General features: G+C 47.4%; 10 protein-coding genes across 10 annotated transcripts; 4 read left to right on the forward strand and 6 right to left on the reverse strand.

The window, feature by feature from the left end:
* Positions 1-929: 929 nt before the first annotated feature.
* Positions 930-1,175, reverse strand: PEX2_026410 (uncharacterized protein; the record flags this gene model as incomplete). The annotated part of the gene is made up of 1 exon (XM_016739916.1): positions 930-1,175. One exon carries the CDS (start codon positions 1,173-1,175, stop codon positions 930-932), a length of 246 nt encoding a protein of 81 aa, XP_016593563.1.
* Positions 1,176-2,577: 1,402 nt separating this feature from the next.
* Positions 2,578-3,488, reverse strand: PEX2_026420 (uncharacterized protein; the record flags this gene model as incomplete). Its single annotated transcript, XM_016739917.1, has 4 exons — positions 2,578-2,778; positions 2,832-2,941; positions 2,997-3,275; positions 3,371-3,488. The coding sequence occupies 4 exons, from the start codon at positions 3,486-3,488 to the stop codon at positions 2,578-2,580; spliced, it is 708 nt and encodes a 235-aa protein (XP_016593564.1).
* Positions 3,489-3,947: 459 nt separating this feature from the next.
* PEX2_026430 (uncharacterized protein) lies at positions 3,948-6,747 on the forward strand (the record flags this gene model as incomplete). The annotated part of the gene is made up of 6 exons (XM_016739918.1): positions 3,948-3,971; positions 4,021-4,531; positions 4,940-5,020; positions 5,068-5,367; positions 5,423-5,803; positions 5,858-6,747. 6 exons carry the CDS (start codon positions 3,948-3,950, stop codon positions 6,745-6,747), a joined length of 2,187 nt encoding a protein of 728 aa, XP_016593565.1.
* Positions 6,748-6,833: 86 nt separating this feature from the next.
* PEX2_026440 (uncharacterized protein) lies at positions 6,834-7,728 on the reverse strand (the record flags this gene model as incomplete). The annotated part of the gene is made up of 3 exons (XM_016739919.1): positions 6,834-7,361; positions 7,527-7,670; positions 7,723-7,728. 3 exons carry the CDS (start codon positions 7,726-7,728, stop codon positions 6,834-6,836), a joined length of 678 nt encoding a protein of 225 aa, XP_016593566.1.
* A 452-nt stretch (positions 7,729-8,180) lies between these two features.
* On the reverse strand, positions 8,181-10,089 carry nop58 (RNA-processing protein NOP58; the record flags this gene model as incomplete). Its single annotated transcript, XM_016739920.1, has 3 exons — positions 8,181-9,625; positions 9,686-9,846; positions 9,965-10,089. The coding sequence occupies 3 exons, from the start codon at positions 10,087-10,089 to the stop codon at positions 8,181-8,183; spliced, it is 1,731 nt and encodes a 576-aa protein (XP_016593567.1).
* A 291-nt stretch (positions 10,090-10,380) lies between these two features.
* PEX2_026460 (H(+)-transporting V0 sector ATPase subunit d) lies at positions 10,381-11,662 on the forward strand (the record flags this gene model as incomplete). The annotated part of the gene is made up of 4 exons (XM_016739921.1): positions 10,381-10,412; positions 10,467-10,555; positions 10,632-11,521; positions 11,579-11,662. The coding sequence occupies 4 exons, from the start codon at positions 10,381-10,383 to the stop codon at positions 11,660-11,662; spliced, it is 1,095 nt and encodes a 364-aa protein (XP_016593568.1).
* Positions 11,663-12,224: 562 nt separating this feature from the next.
* Positions 12,225-12,923, reverse strand: PEX2_026470 (HAD family hydrolase; the record flags this gene model as incomplete). Its single annotated transcript, XM_016739922.1, has 1 exon — positions 12,225-12,923. One exon carries the CDS (start codon positions 12,921-12,923, stop codon positions 12,225-12,227), a length of 699 nt encoding a protein of 232 aa, XP_016593569.1.
* A 515-nt stretch (positions 12,924-13,438) lies between these two features.
* Positions 13,439-14,524, forward strand: PEX2_026480 (Transcriptional coactivator/pterin dehydratase; the record flags this gene model as incomplete). Its single annotated transcript, XM_016739923.1, has 3 exons — positions 13,439-14,245; positions 14,303-14,365; positions 14,426-14,524. 3 exons carry the CDS (start codon positions 13,439-13,441, stop codon positions 14,522-14,524), a joined length of 969 nt encoding a protein of 322 aa, XP_016593570.1.
* Positions 14,525-14,552: 28 nt separating this feature from the next.
* PEX2_026490 (putative MFS monocarboxylate transporter (Mct)) lies at positions 14,553-16,024 on the reverse strand (the record flags this gene model as incomplete). Its single annotated transcript, XM_016739924.1, has 3 exons — positions 14,553-15,000; positions 15,061-15,626; positions 15,887-16,024. The coding sequence occupies 3 exons, from the start codon at positions 16,022-16,024 to the stop codon at positions 14,553-14,555; spliced, it is 1,152 nt and encodes a 383-aa protein (XP_016593571.1).
* A 1,420-nt stretch (positions 16,025-17,444) lies between these two features.
* PEX2_026500 (uncharacterized protein) lies at positions 17,445-18,899 on the forward strand (the record flags this gene model as incomplete). The annotated part of the gene is made up of 1 exon (XM_016739925.1): positions 17,445-18,899. The coding sequence occupies one exon, from the start codon at positions 17,445-17,447 to the stop codon at positions 18,897-18,899; it is 1,455 nt and encodes a 484-aa protein (XP_016593572.1).
* Between the last annotated feature and the right edge of the window lie 1,430 nt (positions 18,900-20,329).

Here is a 20,329-nt window from a genome sequence, read left to right on the forward strand (position 1 = left end):
AATAAAATAAAAGACTATTACTATATCTACTATAGAAGTAGAGCTCCTTACGTTAGTAGAAGTAGGTAAAACTATCTAGTAGTAGCGCCGAGTCCTCGAATCCTTAGGTTTTAAACCTAACTATCTACTCTCTATTATATACGATAACTAGTAAACTATCGATTTGTTAATAAAGGAGGGAGCGGCGATATATACGAAGCTGCGGTATATAGATATTAACCGATGTTAGATAAAATAGGAGGTTAGTGAAGGTCGAGTCTATATTAATTAGATTCTAACTGCTAATATACTGGTAGATAGCCTTATAAAGAGCTTACTAAAGCAAAAGTAATACCTGTTTTGAGTCCTCCTTGGGATAAGAGATATTAGTGAGCGGATTAACTAAGAAAACAGAGGTTAATCCTGCTAACTATAGAGAAATGGAGGAATTGGAAGATGAAAATCATCCTGAAATTGAGAGAAAAGGTAGTTATTGAAGGCTATGAATACCTTTAAAAACTAGGGGGTATGTCGAAAGCTATATTATAATATATGACTGGGAACCCGAGTATTTAATACCTCGGAAAATACATGGACCGCTATGATAGTGGGCCCCATACAAATTGTATATTAAGCTTAGTCAGTTATGCCCCAGCAAATTGTCAAATAGGGGATTCTTGTCATTTTAGTTAGTTAGAGTCATACATATCTGTCATTTTGAAACATACATTGCTGTACCGGTGATTTCCGACATTTTCCTCTAAGTGCACGCCCTCCATGAAGTCAATAATCTGTTGGTACACCCAAGCTGCCCTGTCGCGGATTCTGAACGGAAGGATTTTCCCCCTATGGTTCGGAGCTAAGAACAAGACCCGCCCTTCTTCACACGCCTTATGATCGGCGACAAGAACCATGATAGACTGTAATTTTTCTAGCCTATCTGGTTTATCCTACCAATCTGTCGGCCAATCGCGACGCGACAGACCATCAAGCATATCTGGTCTGTGCATCAGCGCTGTGATCATATACGATGGCAAAGAGCCTGGCGTCCCGTAGGCGATTCTATCCATGAAATCGGGATTCGTATCTCCATCAGGCATAGTGATACTACCAGGGCCAAATTCCTCCTTGTTCTCAACGATACACTCTTTCTCAATGCCCGGACACACATCGTTTAATTCTCCGTCGCTAAACATAGCCACACAGAGACTTTGATTTCCTCGGGAAGCAGATTATCACCCTCTGGGTATTTCTATCTCTCAATCAGCGTTAATCTATCTAAGAAAGGGAAAAGTGAGGTCTAAGGTTATAATACGGGCAGTCTTGCTAAGCCGAGTCTAAGACTCAATAAGGGCACGGAATTGTTGGGTTTTTATAAGAGGAGAATGGGGATCCCATTTTTGCTGTTGTAATATTAGTGACCTACGTCGGGTTTGTTCGCCCTAAAAGATTTACCATAATATGATAATCGAAAGGCAGGTGGCCGAATGGGACCATCTCAATTTCTTCCGTTTTGTAGCATGAATTGAGCGGACTTTGTTTCAGGTTGATCGAGAACTCGCACAAAATGTGAGAAATAGAGGGAAGGGAGGTGTAGGAAATACGAGAGACAAAGAATGAAAGAAGGAAAGAAAAAGGCAGCGAAGACTACATAATATAAGCGCCATGGCACAAAGTCACTGCTTTCACTGGCAGTACATCGAAGGTACTTTGCATTTAACACCTGGGCCTCATTCCACGATAGCTACCTTGCCTTTTCCAGGCCTTGAAGCGAACTATTTGAACTGTCCCTAGACTTCTTATCATTCACAGCCTCCCTCACCCGTACCATGTCCGTGCCCAAGAGCTCTTTCACCCCACCTCCTGGAACACCAATCTATCAGCTAGCCATAAAGCCTATTTTAGATGCTCTCGAGCCGTGTGAGAAGTTCTATGCTCACTATTGTGTACAGGTAGTATGGCATGGGAGTAGAATTATCATGAGACAGGTGTCGCCAAAAAGCCCAGACCTCTTCGACTTCATTATGGACCTTGGACCTCTATCATGCTTGCGATGGAAAATGGGACACCTTAGTCACTCAATGCAATATCACACCCGAAGAGCTCGAAATATTTATGGAGTATGCCGCAATGTTCCTCTGCAACTTAGGAAACTTCTATGTAAGTTCGGAACCGAAGCACTGCAGAGGATCTCAAGCACCTCCCAAAAGACAAAGGAAAGCCTAGACAAAATCGTCAGTCCGCTATTGGCAGTCCCGCCATTCAACCTTGGGTATCCCGGCAAGAGCGCACAGTCGGGCTATTATCCTGGCACTGAACTCATGTCCCAAGATAAGATCGCCCAAGTGTCGGAGGCAATAATTGAACACTCCATTGGGCTAGAGAATACCAGAGTTCAAAAGCTAATTAAGGATGGAAACCCTGCATATCATTTGCTTAACATATAAACCAATAACCATGATTTCCTTCTGATAGGGAAGAGAGTTGAGCTTATTTAGACTATTAGGCCTACATATCTACATGCATGTATGTAGATAGATATACCCTCTATGGTAGAGGGAGAAGTAATTGAACTATTTAGGTATCTGTCACAAAGGTTTAGTCGATAGAACACATATCCCATGAGTCCTGGATCTCCACAATTTCAGGTTCCTCTTGAACATGCCCCTCTTGGACATGAATATGTTCAGACTCTTTTGAGTGGGGAGACATGGCCGCGGCCTTCTGGAAGAAGTAGACCAGCATACCTAGGACCTTTTCATGGTCCTGATGACGGGCGATGATAACACGCTCGCTCCACTAGTCAAATGTTAATGAGGCAGTTAGATATGACAAATTGTACAAATACTCACATTGGAGTCGTGGGAAATTTTCAAAAACCAGAAAACTTGATCATCGGATACTAACCCGTAGATCGTGGAGTCCTTGTTCTTCAATTTCTGTCGACGCTTATGCACGAAGGCTTTAACGAGTAAGATCCTTAATTTTCAATGACAGAAATATCATTGGACACTCACCCATACAGGCTAGGGTTTGGGCTAAGCTCATTTGCATTTCCCCAGATTTAGCTTCAACCACAACGGTATTCAACGCCAGGTTCTTCCTATCGCCGTACCAGATCCCATAGTCCGGCTTTCCGACCAATGTGCGTTTCTTTCTATCCCAACTCACAGGGCCGTATCTCCATGTTGTCTCAGTCTTGATGCTGAGGAACTGGACAGCATCAGGGAGACGAGATAGAACGACATCGCGAGCAAGAAGGAGGAGGATGAAGGTATAGGTACGAGGTATTTCGCCTTCACATGATAAAACTTTACAGTCACCTGTGGACGAAGTTTCTGCTGAATAGAGCTAGCCGAAGGTGAGATGATTTGCTTTGTTCTCGGTTTACCAGGCTGTGAGGGAATAGGAACTGGAGGCACAGCCTCGAGCTCATTGTCATTGACAACATGCTTTAGTTTTAGGATGAGCTGGACCTTTTCGAGGTCCAAAGAGGAGACTGTGAGCATATTTTTGGATGTGATTTCCTTGTTAGATGAGGAAGATAAGCATGTCAGCCGGGCCATAATACCTATATAGCTAGTGACAGGTGATAGCGATAGTAGTTGATACAAATGGTTATAAAATGCTGTAATATGCTCTCAAAATGATGATCATATAATGACTGCTTGACCCTTCAAATGCTCTCAAGTTGAACTTGAAAGCTAAAGTTTCTCGTCCACAGCCCCAAGGGCTACTATTCCTCAAGAGCAACAACAAACCTCAAAAGGATGTCAACGAGTCGTTAAATGGCCAAATAATCTTCTTTCTAATTTCCGGGTGAATTTTATTTTGGCGTCAACCTCAAGAAGGGTAACAAGCGACAGTGTGGTGCCCCGGGGCCTCCCCTGCGGCTGAATAATGATATTAGCCTGAGGCCCCAATATCCTCAACGTCAACCCTCAAACTTCAACAAAAGTGATATCGACATGATGGATTCAAACGAGAAAGAGGTATATATGAGATAATTATCTTCATATTTCTATACTAACACCAAAGAAGAAAAAGATTGTCAGTGCAGAGGAGTATCAACAAGCTCGAATGGATCTCCTCCAACAAGAAAAAGAAGCCACACAGTTACTGCAAAGACTAGCTACCTCGCGTCGGGAACTCCCCATGGTCGAAGTCTCCAACCCGGACCAATTCAAATTCGACACACCAGACGGGGAAAATAGTCTTTTAGATCTTTTCGACAGCCGCAAGCAACTGATAATCTACCATTTCATGCTCGGCCCCGGTGAACATCGCGGGTGCGTGGGATGTTCCTTTTGCATGGATCATATTCCCAACCTCGGACACCTCTGGAGCCGGGACACCTCGTTTGTGGCCGTTGCCACTGCGCCATTATCCGAGATCACTACGTACAAAGAGCAGATGGGATGGAAGTTTCCATTTTACAGCTCTGCCAAAACTCATCGGGTGTGGCAGAAAGCCGAAGAAAGGGGTGAGATCATTACTTGGAAGCCTGGAAATGGGTATTTTGGTCTAAGCGTTTTCAAAAAACAAGATGATCGTGTGTTCCATACCTATGATACTACCTCTCGGGGGATGGAAAGTATCCTGTCGACATATCATCTGTTGGATATGACGCCGATGGGTCGGCAGGAAGTAGGGAATGGGATGGGCAATTTTAGGCTTCATGATGAATACTGAGATGAAGCATAAAACAATTAAGATTGAACTTATTTATATAAACGATAGTGTTGGCATATCTATTCCACGGGGCACTCTGATTGGTCTGTGACTGATGCAGGGGTGAGTCAACGTGGTTAAAATCATCTTGACTCTGCCAATTACAAAGTGTAGAACTCGAGAAAGGATTGTTGAGTTCGACGCTTTTTTTTCGAAAAACAGGAGCAAAATTATTTCATTTGCGTGCATTGATACCCATCGTGATATTTCCCGTGGACAACAGCTCTAGACCCTGTCATGCTCTCCTTCCTTCGAAACTTCAAGCGCATACAGAAATCACAAGGAGCCTATCTTTCCATAACCTGCCGAGGTAAGCCAATGGAAGCTCATATTAGTTCCTTTTACTAAATTGCAAAGGCAGATCAATCGGCCGGGAAGAACTCTTTGCCTATACCAATGGCCGTTTCCTTGTTGACGAAAAGAACCAACTTGACCGACGATATGTGAAATTCAACCTAGACGCGCTTTGCAGTACTGCTGCAACTGTTGGCGGCCAGTCATCTCCAATCACGGCCATTGAGAAGATGGAAGGCGGCTTTAGCAAAGTCCTTCTGATGCAAAAGGAGAATGGGATGGAAGTCATCGCCAAAATTCCGTGTCGCATTGCTGGGCCTGCAGTCTTGACCACAGAATGCGAGGTGGGTGTGTTAGAATTCTGTATGCGATTCCTGGGTCACCGTGCAGTAAAACTCCAGTTACTAATACTTAGCAGTAAGGAAACACACGAGTATCCCCGTTCCCCGGGTACTGTCCTGGTCCTCGGACAGCTCCAACGCCGTGGGGGTTGAATACATCATTATGGAGAAAGCCCCAGGGGTCCAGCTTTTTGAGGTTTGGGGAAAGATGCCAAAAACAGAAAGACCACAATTCATTAGAAGCCTAGCAAAGCTGGAGGCCCAGCTGTCGGCTATTCGATTTCCTGCATCTGGGGGGCTTTATCTGCAGAAAAAGACAGGCTTTTCGAAGTGCACACCTCTCGACAAGGATATTGATCTGACGAGTTCTTTCTGTATCGGTCCCTCTTGTGATCGTGCATACCAAACAGAAGAAATTGAAACCCCTGTTATCCCAAGTGTACATGATACCGGGCCTTGTGAGTATAGTATCCTGCGATTCGACAATAGCATGAACTAAAATATGCTCTTAGGGAATACCATCTCAGCCTTAGGGATATCCATTGCAAGAAGAGAGCTATCTAAAATTTCCAACGGACATCTTACGAGCCATGCACATTTCTACCGTGGAAGTGTTGAAGAACATACCCAGCTCCTAGAAACTACGATACGTCTCATGACTCATTTGGATGCCAATACCATTCTTTCGCGGTCTTCTCAACCAACACTTTGGCACACAGATTTACATATGGGAAACATTTACGTCTCGCCCGAAGAACCCTCACGGATAGTATCTTTCATTGATCTGCAAGGCGTACTGGTCTTACCAGCCTTCCTCCAAGCACGGTGGCCAGTGTTCCTAAAGCCGTGGGAGGAGAGTAAATACGTGAGAGGTCCTGTACAAGTGAAGCTGCCAGACGACTTCGACCAATTAGACGAGGAAGAAAAAAAGGCTGCATTGAACGAGTGGGAGCAAGACATGCTAGCCAAAACCTACGAGATCGCCACGTATCTCGAGAATAGACCGGCGTATACCGCCATGAATGTGCCGCGAGTTTTTCGAGAGCTGTTCATCCGTTGCGGTGAGACATCGGAGACGGGCATTCTTCCACTTCGTGAATGTCTCATAGAGATATCCCAGAGCTGGTCCAACTTGGGGTTCACTGGAGATTGTCCATTCTCCTTCACCGAGGAAGAGATCGAGACTCATGGGCGTCAATTCGCTGATTATGAAGATTGGCACCAAGTCCAGGCCTTTGCTCAGGAATGTCTAGATACCGATGCGGAAGGCTGGATATCACCGCAGTTGGATTTCGAGAACCAACGAAACTTGAACAAGCAATTGCAGGACATGTACATTAAACAAATGGCGGGCGAGAAGACTCTCGAGGAAGTGCAAGCAATTTGGCCTTTCCCATTATGAATGTGCCGTCGAGGTTTGAAGAACCAGACGGGTTTCTTTCTTAATTTTTGATATCCGACATGTATGATAGAACAACTCCCAACTTCTCACCCTTTGATGTTCTCATAATCCGCCGTAAGGGTTTCCTTAATGATAGCCAAAATAGCTTTGACATCTTCATCAGACAGTCGGAGTTCCCGCTCTTCAATAACACCATCCATCAAGACGACCGCAGTGTAATCATCTTCCTCGCCCTCTTCATCCTCTGCTTCCCCATCCACATCCATTAAATCTCCTCCATTAGCACCTTCCTCCTTAGCCTCCTCAGTAGCAGGATTACCGCTCAGTCCCACCCCAAGATTCAGGATCATAACGACCTCGGCTTTGGTCAGTCCGTACGGTTGTAGGCGAACTACTAAGTCCCGGAGTGCGGTGTCCATTGGCGTTATTTCTGTGGATGGGATTGGTGGCGGCAGGGAATTAGCATCTGCCTCTGTAATTGCTGAATTTGAGGTTCGCAGTGTGCCGGTCATTGCGGCTTGCGATTGTGATTTCGACTGGGAGGAGGAAGGGCGGGCTGTGTAGCGGGGGTATCGTAGGAGGTGGGGGGAGAGACGGCTTGCATAGTTGTGAATCTGGGAGTATTTAATCAGTCGTTTTTCTTCTATGGTTGGTCTCTTGGTGTCTGGTTTTGGAGCTTGGGGTCTGGTCGACTCCGCTTCGCGCTGGGGTCTGTGGTGTACTTGCAAGTGGCCACAACGCCCCGTTGAAATATGGCAGAACTGTATAAGGGTTCTCACCTCTTTGACAACTGTATTATGGTCTCTGAGATCTGGGCTTGGTGCCCAGTTCCCCGAATTTGGCGGTGGTCGGCGGGGTGGATTGGAGGTCAAATAGGCCAGGACCTCGACGTTGGTCAGGACGGCCGTTTGGGGGTCAATGATCTAAATTGTTTGGTTAGCAGAAATCCTGAGCTTCAGCTAGAATAGATCTTACCCTCATTTTGTGTGTTGAATATGGCGAGATAGACTGGAGAAAATGGGTGACTGAAATGAAGAAAGGAAAATTGTTTGAACTGCCGGCAGAAACTGGGCGGTGTCTTTATCTACCTGCATATCTAGACCAAATCGGAGGATATAGAGCCAAAGCAACGGTGATGAGACTGGAACAGAGTTGGTTGAGACTATATCTTACGATGCATGTGCTACAACCTTACAATCAAGTACTGAAGTATGAACAGATTATTCCAGCTAAAACTGTACTGCCTTGTTCCTAACGAGCACCCTCTGCGCCAGTGAAAGACCGGTAGATCAACCTCAAAATGCCCCAAAACATGCGAGCAACAGGAAAGGAAGATTGCAACAAAAAAAAGAACAGAAATGAAAAAGTGTGATATCATACAGATCCCAGGAAAGCCATCCGGTCACATTGCACAAACTTTTGAAAACATACGCTTACTCTCCCTTAGACTTCTTCTTCTTCTTCTTCTCGTCGTCATCTTCGGAACGCTTGCGCTTCTTTCCATCGTCCTTGCTGGACTTCTTGGCCTCCTTCTTGGACTTCTTCAAGTCCTTCTTGCTGACTGAAGTGGGGTTGCCTTCTTTGTCGAAGGTGATCTCGCCACGCTCGAGCTTCCGCTCGTATCGCTTAACGCTGAGACCAGCCTTGGCAGCCAATTCCTCAATGTCGCTCTTCTTGGACTTCTTCTTGGGGGCCTCATCCTCGGACTCATCAGAATCCTCAGCCTCCTCATCAGAGTCAGCATCAGCCATCTCCTCATCCTCAACCTCCTCGACGAGCTTCTTCTTCTCCTTCTTGGACTTCTGAACAGCAGCAGGCTCCTCGGAGGCCAGAGCATCGGCATCGGGGTTGTACTTGCGGGCTTCCTTCAGGTCGAACTTCTCGGCCTGAACACCGTTGGGGGCAATGGCAACACCACGGGGCTTAATGGGCTTGCCCTCCATACCAGCAAGCTTGCGCTCAAGGTTGAAGCGGGCCTCGGTACCGAGAGCAGCCTTGTCCTCCTCGGTGGCATCCTCACCCCACTCAGCGAGGGAGTCGACACGGATACCCAGAGAGGCCTTGGCGGCGAGGATACGGGCCATCTTGCCCTTGTTGCGGCCGGTGGCCTGGCCGATCAAAGAAGCGTGGTAGATCAGACCGTACTTGGGAGTATCGTGCTTAGTCTTGAGGGCACGGAAAAGGGCCTTCTCGGCACCCAGAATCTGGATGGTACTGGCGGGGCTCTTGGACAAGCTAGTGAGGGAGCCAGCGTGGGCAATAAGACGGGCACCAACGAGATCACCGACAAGGGCAGTCAGGTTGGGTGCGATGGCGTTCATGCGGGAAGTGAGGTAGCTGGCAAGCTGGGAGCGGTAGTCGTAGAAACCAACGACCTGCTCAGCGAGAGCCTGGATGTTCTCCAGATCCTCGGGGCTGATCTCGGTACCCATGGAGCGATCGGCAGCAGCCTTGACGGCACCCTCGATCTCCTCGGGGAGGATCTCAGCAAGATCAGCGGACTCCCAGTTGGAGCGCATACCCATCTTCAGAACGAGCTTGGCGTAGGCAATGTTGTCGTTGAGGATCTTAGCCAGCTCGGGGAAGTGCCATCCGTACCATTCCTTGACACGCATAGCGTAGGTGTTCAGCTCCTTGTCAAGATCATCGAGCAGACCGATGGCCTGGACGATCATAGTGTCGATCTTGTCGGGGGAGAACTTGAGCTTGTGACGGGCGAGAGAGTGGGACAGACCAAGGGACATGGTGGACATATCACTGGGGGCAAGGCCGGGAATGAGGGTGGTGAGGTGCTCACGGATGGCACGGAAGATGTCGTTGGTGCTGGAGTCAGCAATCAATTGGATGTCAAGACCGGGAAGCTTGCTGATGGAGTTTCCTATTTGCAACCACAGTTAGCACACATACTGCGGGAAGAGATTTTACAAGATTGACCTACCGAGCTTGGTATCGGCAACGGCGAGAGACACCTTCTTCTCATCCTTGATGCCGTCAAGAAGCGAGGCCAGGGCGGGGGTGACCTTGCCCTCCATGATGGAGGCAGCCTCCTCCAGAGCTGAGGCAGCGCTGTCGAACTTCTGGAAGCTCTTCAGCTTGAGACTAGAGGTTTTGTTAGTGACATTGTCGGCGATAACAAATTTTTTGCGCCCGTTCAGCGAGTCGGTTTCTTCCCACCAAAATTTTTATTTGGCAGGATTAGAAGACACAATTGACGTACAGGTTGGAGACACCCTCTGCAGTGGAAGCCTCCTCGGCGATATCATCACGCTTGAGGAGCTTCTTGTCCTTGGCCTTCAGCAGGGCATAGCCCGCGCTGGTCTCAGTAAGGATGAAAAGCGTCATGGTGCGCGGCCACGGCGTTTAGGATCGAAAAATAACAGGAAAGAAGAAACTAATCAAAGCGAACGATAAACCGAACTGAAGAACTGGTGGAAAAAATAATTAGCGTAGGGCGTGTCGGCCACCGGTGTCGTTGGAGAAATTGAATCTAAATTTGCACGGAAGAAAAAAAGTTGAAAAGCGGGTGCCACGAGTGGCTTGGGCGTGTGGCTAGGTGAATGACTAAGCCCGGTGCGTGTTCAGGACGGATGGAGCTACAGCTGTGTCTCTCCAATCATCTTCTCCACAGTCACCATGGAGGGCCTATTCTTTAATGTTAACGGCGGGTATGTGGTCTGTGTCTTTGCTTGGTCCGAATAGCCCGTTGTTGACTCTCTTAGATATGTCGAGGGCATTGTTCGCGGCTATCGCAACAGCCTGTTGAGCGGCCAGAACTATTCCAACCTCACTCAATGCGAGACAATTGATGGTACGCTCTACTGACCCCACTGACTATGTTGCAGATTCTACTACTGCATATTGATTCTGACAATCCCATCCCATAGATGTCAAGCTCCAGCTTGCTCCCTCATATGGCGACTTCCTTGCCTCTCTTTCCCCCAACCCCTCCACCTCCGATCTGGCGAGCCGGATGACCGACAAACTGGTGTCTGAGTTCAAGTACCTGATCGCACAAGCTACAGGCTCATCTGCCAAGTTCCTTGAATACATGACATATGGATACATGATCGACAATATTGCCCTGTTGATCACAGGCACTCTACATGAACGAGACACCCGAGAACTCCTGGAGCGATGCCACCCACTAGGATGGTTCGAGACACTTCCTGTGCTGTGCGTCGCGACAAACATCGAGGAACTGTACAACTCGGTACTGATCGAGACCCCACTGGCCGCCTACTTCAAGGGCAGTCTGAGCCACCAGGACCTGGATGAGCTGAACATCGAGATCGTTCGCAACACCCTCTACAAGAACTACTTGGAGGACTTCTACAACTTCATCAACACCCACCCAGACTTCAGTGGAACACCGACACAGGACGTGATGGCGGAAATTCTGCAGTTCGAGGCCGACCGCCGTTCTATCAATATTACTCTCAACTCCTTTGGCACTGAGCTGTCCAAGCTCGAGCGGAGGAAATTGTACCCGGAGTTCGGCAAGCTCTACCCGGAGGGCAGTCTTATGCTTTCCCGCGCAGAGGATGTTGAGGGTGTGGCCTTGGCTGTAAGCGCTGTCGCCGATTACAAGGCATTCTTCGATGCTGTTGGCCTGAGCCAAGGCGGCGGCGGTATGGGCGGTATGGGCGGGGGCCCGGCCGATGGGAAGAGTTTAGAGGATCTTTTCTACCAAAAGGAGATGGATCTGTCAAAGCTGGTCTTCACCCGTCAGTTCACCCCGGCTGTGGTGTACGCTTGGATGAAGCTGAAGGAGCAGGTAAGCCTCTAAAAAGTAATCTCTCTAATTTTTGAGTATGAAACTAATATCGTCTAGGAAATCCGAAATGTTACCTGGATCTCGGAATGCATTGCTCAGAACCAAAAGGAGAGAATTGGAAACTTCATCTCCGTTTTCTAAGCTTGACTCGGACATTCCATGATTTTCTGTTTTCCCACCTCTTTGTACTTACCCATCTTCCTGGCTGGTGTTTTGCTTTGGTTGCCAGCCGCTTTTCGTTGTATCGAGTACCCAGTTTGTTCTTTAACGTGAGCGCATCGACCTCTTTTTCCTTGATCGGAACAATCCGATTATCTTTGATTTCGGCTGTTTTGCTTTTTTCTTTTCTCTCGTATGAGGCGTTTGTAACATAGAAGGACAAAATACAGATATACAGATATTTACATGTATTTTGTTGGTATAGGGGGTTTCCTATTTGAGCTCTTTTATGGACTCCAGGCGGCTCAGTAGATGTCAGCACGGATGCTTGGGTCACGTGCAGACTCACTCTAGCATGTGGATCCATCCATGGATGCTCCCTTTGATTACTTGCTAGTCATTGGTGCAGCGAGATTACCTACAACAAGGTACACTTAATTAACTAGTCAGCCCACTGTACATCAATGTACAACAAGGCCGTGAACCAGCTAACCTTAGGATCACCAACTCTATACATATAAAAGTGTACATCAGTTATGAGCCCTCAAGCCTTCACAATTCCCACAACCTCTCCCAATGAATCAACCACAAAATCCGGCTTCAATTCCTGGCAAGCCTCCTGGTCGCCATACCCATACCGACACCAGCAGACCTTGCTCTTAATATTCCTTGCGAACTGAACATCCGCCACCGTATCACCTACCACCAGCACCTTCTCCGAGTCAATATCCTCCACCCCATATTTCTCCCTCAAGACGGGAACCAGAACATCAACAAAGCTAGCAGGATCGGGCTTGCGCTTTGCTCCGGGTGTCTTGTCGCCGATGATTAAATCCTCGGGCACGTAGCCGTCCAGACCATTTCGCTCCAGGGCGGTTTTCACAGCGGCCACACCCTTGTTACTAACAATGGCAATAGGGATCTTGTGGGCATTGAGTTCGGTCAGGAGATCCTTGGCGCCGGGGAAGGCTTTGATGAGTAGTTGGCCGTGGGTAGCATAGAGGGCGCGGTATTTCTCAATGCACTCGTCCTCGACTGTCGGAGTGAATTCCGCGGGAGAGGGATGTAGGGCTTTGAAGGTGTCTGCTAGGCCGGCTCCGCTGGCGATGAGACGGTGGATTTCGGATTGGGGAGGGGTGTGGGTGGGGAGGAGGGCATCGAAGGTGAGTTTTATGGTTTGGGAAATTGATTCATGGGTATCGAATAGGGTGCCGTCGAAGTCAAAGATTGCGAGGGCTATCATTTTGACGATTGAATGTGTTTTAAAGATGGGATGATTGGTAGTATGAAGTTGAATAAACACTGTAGAGCAGGTCGAGTAGATAAAGAGTACGAGGTACTCCCACAATTATTACCCCCCACCCACCCAGTGAATCCCTGAAAAAAAAGACCCCTCGGGAAATGAATTAGATTCTCCTAGTCAGGGATCTTGCAGTAGCGTACATAGTTACGTGGCTTATGCCGCTAATGCGATGTTACATTGAGATAGTGGACTCCGTAGATACGAACTACATACAGGTTTATAATAATAATGATAATGACTTTTTACCAATGTAGAGCAGTAAGCCCTAGTTTAATAGTCTAGACTCTACAATTGTCTCTACTCATTGTAAAATGCACAATTATGAGACCTGCATGCTCACGTAAAGCCAAGCGCCTACCTAGGTATATATACTACATAACAATCACCTCGGGCACAAAGTCACTATAGCCATCTACACTTCAACTCTTGATATAGACTCTAAATCTCTCTTCGATATGACGAAGGCAGAAGAAAAGATGGCCGCCTCAGCTCCCATCATCGAACTCCCTCAAACCCCAACCCTCACTAGTCTAATGACAACCTTCTGCTCTCCAACATCCACTCCCAAAATCATGCAAGACACAATCCACGCCTTGACCCACGAGATAATTTCCACAGCCAAATCCCATGACCAAACCCTTGCCCAATCCCCCACAACAATGATCCCCATTCTCCGTGGAGCCTTACCCATGTTCGTGGCTGCGCAGCCCCTCCTCCCCGCTACCTCGTGCATTCTAGCCCGCTGCAGCAAGACAAAGGGCACGCAGGATGTGGTAGTGGATTGGCTGGGCCGACGACCATTCCCAGCGGAGTCCGATGATGGGAAGATTGTGATCCTCGATACGATCATCGCTACCGGGGATACAGTCGTCAAGCTTTGCGAGGAAATGTGGGAGATGAGCGGGAAGCAGGCAAGGTCGGTTGTAGTACTGTGTACATATGCAGCGCCCGAGGCATTGGAGAGGGTGGCGCGTTGTCCAGTGGTGGAGTATGTGGTTGTTGGGAGACGGGCTGAGAGGTGTGATGAGAGGGGGTATTTGGTTCCGTATACGAATGGGGATATAGGTGATAAGATCTACGGCGGGGTGTGGAGTAAGGAAGGGAAGATGGGGGAGCCAGTTGTTGCGGAGGGAGAGGAGGTGCAGAGTGTTTTGTCGGGGGTGCAGAGCTTGCTAGTTGAGAATGGGGGATTGTGGAAATTGACGGAGGATGGATTGGCTATTGAACGGGAGATTCAGTTCCCTGGATTTAAGCAGGCCTGGGTGAGTTTTGTTGCTCATTGATGTTTGAAAGTGTCGCTGACCAGGAACCAAATCAAGACCTTTATGAAACAGGTTGCAGATGAAGCGACTAAGCTTCGCCATCATCCCGAATGGACAAATGTATGTTATGTCGCTTCGAGTATTCCTTTTTCTAATTACCCTACTGATGAGATGCTGAAGGTCTATAACAAAGTCTCTGTCCGCTGGACAACTCACGATCCTAAAGGTTTGACCAAGCTAGATGTTGTCATGGCTCAGGTCTGTGATAGCTATGTATAAAGGATCTCTATTCTATTTTCGTCTCTATTTAAACCTTTTTCGTGATAGATAGTCCTGCAAGTACCGCTCTCGCTGCAATGAAGAAGAATACACTTGCTACCATCATTGTACCTGAAAAGACCTGCAATCCCCAGTAGGTGCCGTTTTGTCGGCTCAAGATTGCTCCAGCAATGGGACTTCCCGTGAGCGATGCAATACTGATGCAAGTAAATAAAACGCCCTGGCGAACACCGATCTTGGTCACGTCGGGGGAGATCTGGCCCAGCAGGGCGGGTACCATGCCCACGAAGGCACCCGATGCAAACCCATAGCACATGCTAAAGATGACATAGACTGCCACGCTTCCTGGGGAGAGAAGGGTGCCTGGAAGCCAGAGGGCTAGGATAACGATGGCGGAAAGGGAGCACATGGCGATCATAACGTTGAATCGGCCCAGTTTGTCCCCTAGGTAACCTGGTAGAATTCGACCAGGGAGACTGCAGAATGGGTTAGGTCGATCATGGTCTTCTCTTTCCAGAATAGACAGTAGTACTCACCTGGCGGCATTAAGTATAGTCAATAAGTATCCAGCTAGGTCGCGGTTGACTCCCCCATCCTGAGCCTCTAGAACGACATAACTGATTGGCACAAACATGGCGAAGAATCCGCAGCAGGATGCCAGCATAAGCAAGACAAACGGCACCTCCGAAAACGGACTCGTATAATCACTCAGCTTCACTGGTCGCGGGACATTTTTGATTCTCGATCGGACAGTCAGGTTGGCAATCACCAGGAGTGTCAGGATGATGAATCCAGAGATACGCAGAGACCATCCGAACCCGATCTTAGGGAAGAGTCGAGACAACATGGTTGGGAATACAACACCACCCAGTGACGAGCCGCTGGAAACGATTCCAAAGGCCAAGGCACGTCGTTTCTCGAACCACGTTGCGGTACATGAGAGCGCGGACGAGAATACAAAGCTTGCGCCAAGAGGACTGCAGATTCCTTGGGCTAGCAAGAATTGATAGTACTCCGTCGATATGGAGGTCATCATAATACCAAAGACGTGAAGACATGTCCCAATAAGAAGTAGCCATTTCGGGCCATAATTATCGAAAACCTGAGAAAGAAGGTTAACATGTATACCTCCTAGGCTTGATAGGGCTATATTTACTCTTCCAATGACAATTCCAGCCGCAAAGAGTACAAATGGTTCCAAAGATAAAATCCATGAGATGCTGGAGGCTGAATAAGAATGCAATTGATTGTTCTGGTAATACTCTTGGAAAATGCCAATTGCTGGGATAATGCGCATCAGGTTATCGGTCGGCATGAGAGATATGAGGAATGGGGAGGAAAGGGATGATCCTCACCATTTACCCAGCCAAAAGCGCAAAACAGACAGCACCATGCTCCAAAGACGACTGTCCAAGCGCGAAGTCCTTGATCCAACTGTCCAACTAGTTCCTCCTCGCTGCCAGAGACAGCCACCGTAGTTTTCGATTCCGTGGTTGCCATGTCTAGAGCAAATCTAGATGTTGAGACGATGTCTCGAGCAGAAAGAAGGGAAAATACGACAAAGGATGGATTTTAAAGGAGGAAGCTATCTCAGAGCTAAAAAAAAAAAATTTCCTATCTAGGTCCCCGAGAGGCTGTAGGGCTGTAACATGTGACCCCGGTAACAGTCCAGTGATGGGATTAATAGGAAAGGGAATTCCAAAAAGTCTTCACCTACCGCAACATTACTGCAGCAGCGATTAATGTGATGAATTTACTCAAAAACAAGGGTGAAAGAAAAAAATAATAAGCCAGACTTCTTTCCAACCTTCGAAGGCTTCCAAGAAAAAATGGCCCTTTTTGCCAAGGAAAGAGATAGTTTGTAATTAATTACGGAGTCCGTCCATCTCTACTCCGTAGTGAGACATGATCTCTCTCCTACCCCTCAGAATGAAAGAGGCTTGAAACTATGACGGGGATCAGCATCCTTTGGCCGCACTAAAAATTGCCAGGATTCGACGATCGTCCGTTTGCCCAAGGTTCAAAGTACTGTGCACACGTGCTCTTTTTTTCTGTGTATTATACCCTTGACAACAAGACCAGGATCTTTTAGACTATACATAACCATCTAGATATAGAGAGATCTCATATCCCCTCAATAAACACTAAACAGGAGAGTACAGCAGGACTGAAGTTACATCGCGCGGAACCAACCTTGTGCAAATTAAGCGAGCTGAAAGACATCTAGACTTGCAAGGATGTTTCCAACTCTACAGTTGCAGGTTAGGGCAAAGATAAGACTGAAAATCTCTGATTTTACATAAGAGATTTCATAAATAGTAAATAGATATCAGGGCACAGGTTGCATAGGCGGATGGTTGCCTCCTAAACGGGCTACCTCGAACTAAAAAAATTCCGCTGCAGAATTGAATATATCAATCTCTTGGCAACAGCAGATAGTTATATCTCCTCCATAAATTTCTTCCTTTAGAGACTCGATATCCTCTATCTGCTATATGAACTTTGAATTTTGTGTTCTTTTGTAGAAAAAAACAAGAACCAACTGAGTACAAAAAATGAATGAATTCACTCTATATTGTCCAGAAATCTTATAATAGCATGGTATTCTACGAAACGGAAAAGGGGAGATCTACACGGACTAACGAGTGGTCTAGGCTAATCTTGCCCTATTAGTTCAATCTTACAGACATGCTGCTAATATCTAGGTGCAGGACAACATGTGAATAATGCTACTACAACGTGGAAGGCATATTGCCATTCATCTGAAACCATTCTCGTAAGTTAAATCTCGCGTGAGATTTTAGGTCTGAAGCAGGATGAGAGAGAGTTACTATTTTGCTCGCAAGTGTAATATAAAAGTAAAGCAACGGATATCGTCAGTAGCTCATTCCAGCGGATATAGCTTTGGTATATCTACACAATGTATTCAATTACCTTGATCCTGCAAAAGTTTCTACATGGATATCTCAAGCCCGTGAGCCCACCGGCTAAATCCATTCCAAACGAGGAAGGTGGGCAGCAATCCCAAAACAGGAAGCCACGTCCCTGCTGTGTCTCGACACCCCTGCGCCCATTCGAAGATCTGCCTCCTACCTATGATCCCTCAACATGGTGGTTAGATGGCGAGATTCCCGCCTCTCCCCATTTCTGGGACGGAGAGAGAATTCGTTCTCACGTGAAAGCCATCAAGGGTGTCCTCTTTCAATACACTTTGGAAGGATGCAAACTCATGTTGGAGAGAACAAACAATCAGCCCCTCCTTTCCTCGATTACCCAACACGAACTACTTTGGAAAGCAGCAATCTCGGTCCACAAATATGGGGTTGTATACCTAGCCTCTCGGTGGGAGTGCCGGGAAGAATTCCTCCCAACGGTAGAATCCAACCATCACCTTTTCACAGAAATCAACGCCTTCCTCTCCTGCAACGACAATGTCATTCGTGTTATCAACTATGGTGTCCATCGACTGGTCAACAGTTCAACCTTCACCGTGGATTACGAGACAAGACTCATTCCTCCAACGGCCATATCAGCAATTGGCGTAAGCCACATTGCAGTCCGGGCACAGGATTTTGAAGGAGACAGTGTCCGCATGCTAGACAATCCGTCTGCCATCTGGGACCTCCATGATTTCGCCCATCTTTCCGCTGCCTCAGTGTCCCCAAGTCTATACGGCTCGAAATACTTCACGCATCTCGTCAAGCTCCCATGCGAGCTGACAGCCTTGATCCGCAGCCCGAAAATGCGGACCGCAGACCCTAATCCTCGGTATTCGGATGGACTGGTCTTCAGCGAGCTTCTTACTGTCCTCTTCACGGCTGAGATAGAGGCGGTGGAAAGGACGGAGAAGGTGCATACTTACGTATCCCTCACCAATACTTTGGCCGAGTATGTTGCAGATTATCTCATGGGGACACGTGAGCTGCAGCATCTGACCACGGGTAAAATGCTGAGGGTTAAAAATCCGATACGCGCTGTTGAGTTGGCGACTCTAGTGCAGAACAAGGCTTATGAACTGACGGCCAGCGAGATTGAACAGCGGGTACTTACGAGGGGGGGTCCTGCTGGAGACTCTAGGGATGAGCTGGACAACTTGTCTGCGTTTGAGAGAATCAAATTCCTTGCGGGTTGTCGGATATGGTTATATTTTGAAATGAGAAATACCATCAAGCACCGCGCCCACAGACTGGCTTACCAGAAAGTGGCTGAGCGCATGCTTGCACCGGAAACTGGGGTCTCTGTCACAAGCAATGATTATTTGCTGCTGAAGGGAGTCCTAAAAAGCATTCGTTATGAAGATTGGGAAAGCGACGGAGGGGTAAATCTTTGGCAGATGATCAAAGACCTTGAAGCTGGTGTTGATACGCACTGCTAGGTTTTGAATATTGTTGTATCCGAAGCACTTATGAGATGACGTTGTATTTATTTAGTAAAAAATTGAATGTGGAATTAACTTCAACAGTCATGTACATAGTACACTTCTTCCAAAGTTCCATGGTTGTTCTGCCCTGACAAGGTCGTGATTAGATTTTCCGGGGGATGGTACGGCCCGTCGGGGATCCGCAGCGGATCCCCAACAACATCCCAGAGAGATGACTTACGGTTGTTTTACTCCGACCACCATGGTATTTCAAAAATGAACTCATATGCATTCTATATGTACAGCATATAATTGAGTTCACCGGGCTGAATACTAACATATTTACCAGGACGTAAGCGTTCACGATGTGCCCTGTACTATCAGCAAAATTATGTTACGAACCCAGAAAGACGGCAGTATCGAGCTGGCTTGGACCCTCCATCGGGATATACAGACACAAGAGCACGTTATACAAGTTGGTATAGTCTATGTCGTTCGTCGGTTTCTGAAACTAGGTAAAATCTTGAATGACCAGGCAATAATACTGATAGCTAATCCAATCCACGGGTAGGAATACACGAGGCCCATACGACCTAGAGCTCTAGATCTCGGTTTGACATCCAATAGTTACATGTTTGTTGGAAAATGTGAAATTTGCGACGACTTGGCTATATATACGCTTGTCTTCTTCGTCAACCTCTCTTCCATCAAGACCCACCGTCAACATCAACAGGAGTTGCTTTCATCTCTCCTCTCTCAATCCCTCTGGTTGAACCACCGAGTCGCACGATGTTCCCATGAGCTCTGATGATTATGAAAACGTGGGGGTTTTTTTTGGGACCCTGAACTAATGGTTAAGGTTGCTCGTGCGATTAGTGACTCAATCGTCGGGTTCGACGGCTTTAAAAAGGATCACCGTCATACCACCTTCTAACGGTTAGGGGGCGTGGTGCAGGTGAGTCGTTCTCGTATCGATTTAGTCTCGATGCCGGCTTACTGACATGACGGGCCTGTTCATTTCTAGGACGTCTTGTCAATATAGGCCTCTCCCACATGTCTAGAACGGATCATATAGCCTACAGTGGCATCTACTCCCCGCAGGGGGGTCGTTCCCCGTGGCCTGGCCCGATTTCAAGCCAATGATCGAGAGTGAAACAATATACCCCGGGGATCCAGGTGAAGAATGACACCCCGGTGGAGGATGGAACCACCACACCGGTAGCAGTGCACACAGGCTTCTCATGGAGGGCAACTCAGGTGAATAATGAGTCCCAGAGTATCCCATGGAGAATGGAATCTCTGTCTCATAATTTTATGCGTCAGTGTGTGAAGGGGGATAAAAGTTGTCCATCACTTCCTTTGCCGGATTTTGCACAGATTCAGACATCTTCTTGTGTCACTGAAACGTCCAAAAGAGTTTCCTGATGAGCCTATGGAAGTCAAAG

The sequence above is a fragment of the Penicillium expansum genome, assembly GCF_000769745.1.
Source record: "Penicillium expansum strain MD-8 chromosome Unknown contig70, whole genome shotgun sequence".
In the NCBI taxonomy this organism is placed as follows: domain Eukaryota; kingdom Fungi; phylum Ascomycota; class Eurotiomycetes; order Eurotiales; family Aspergillaceae; genus Penicillium; species Penicillium expansum.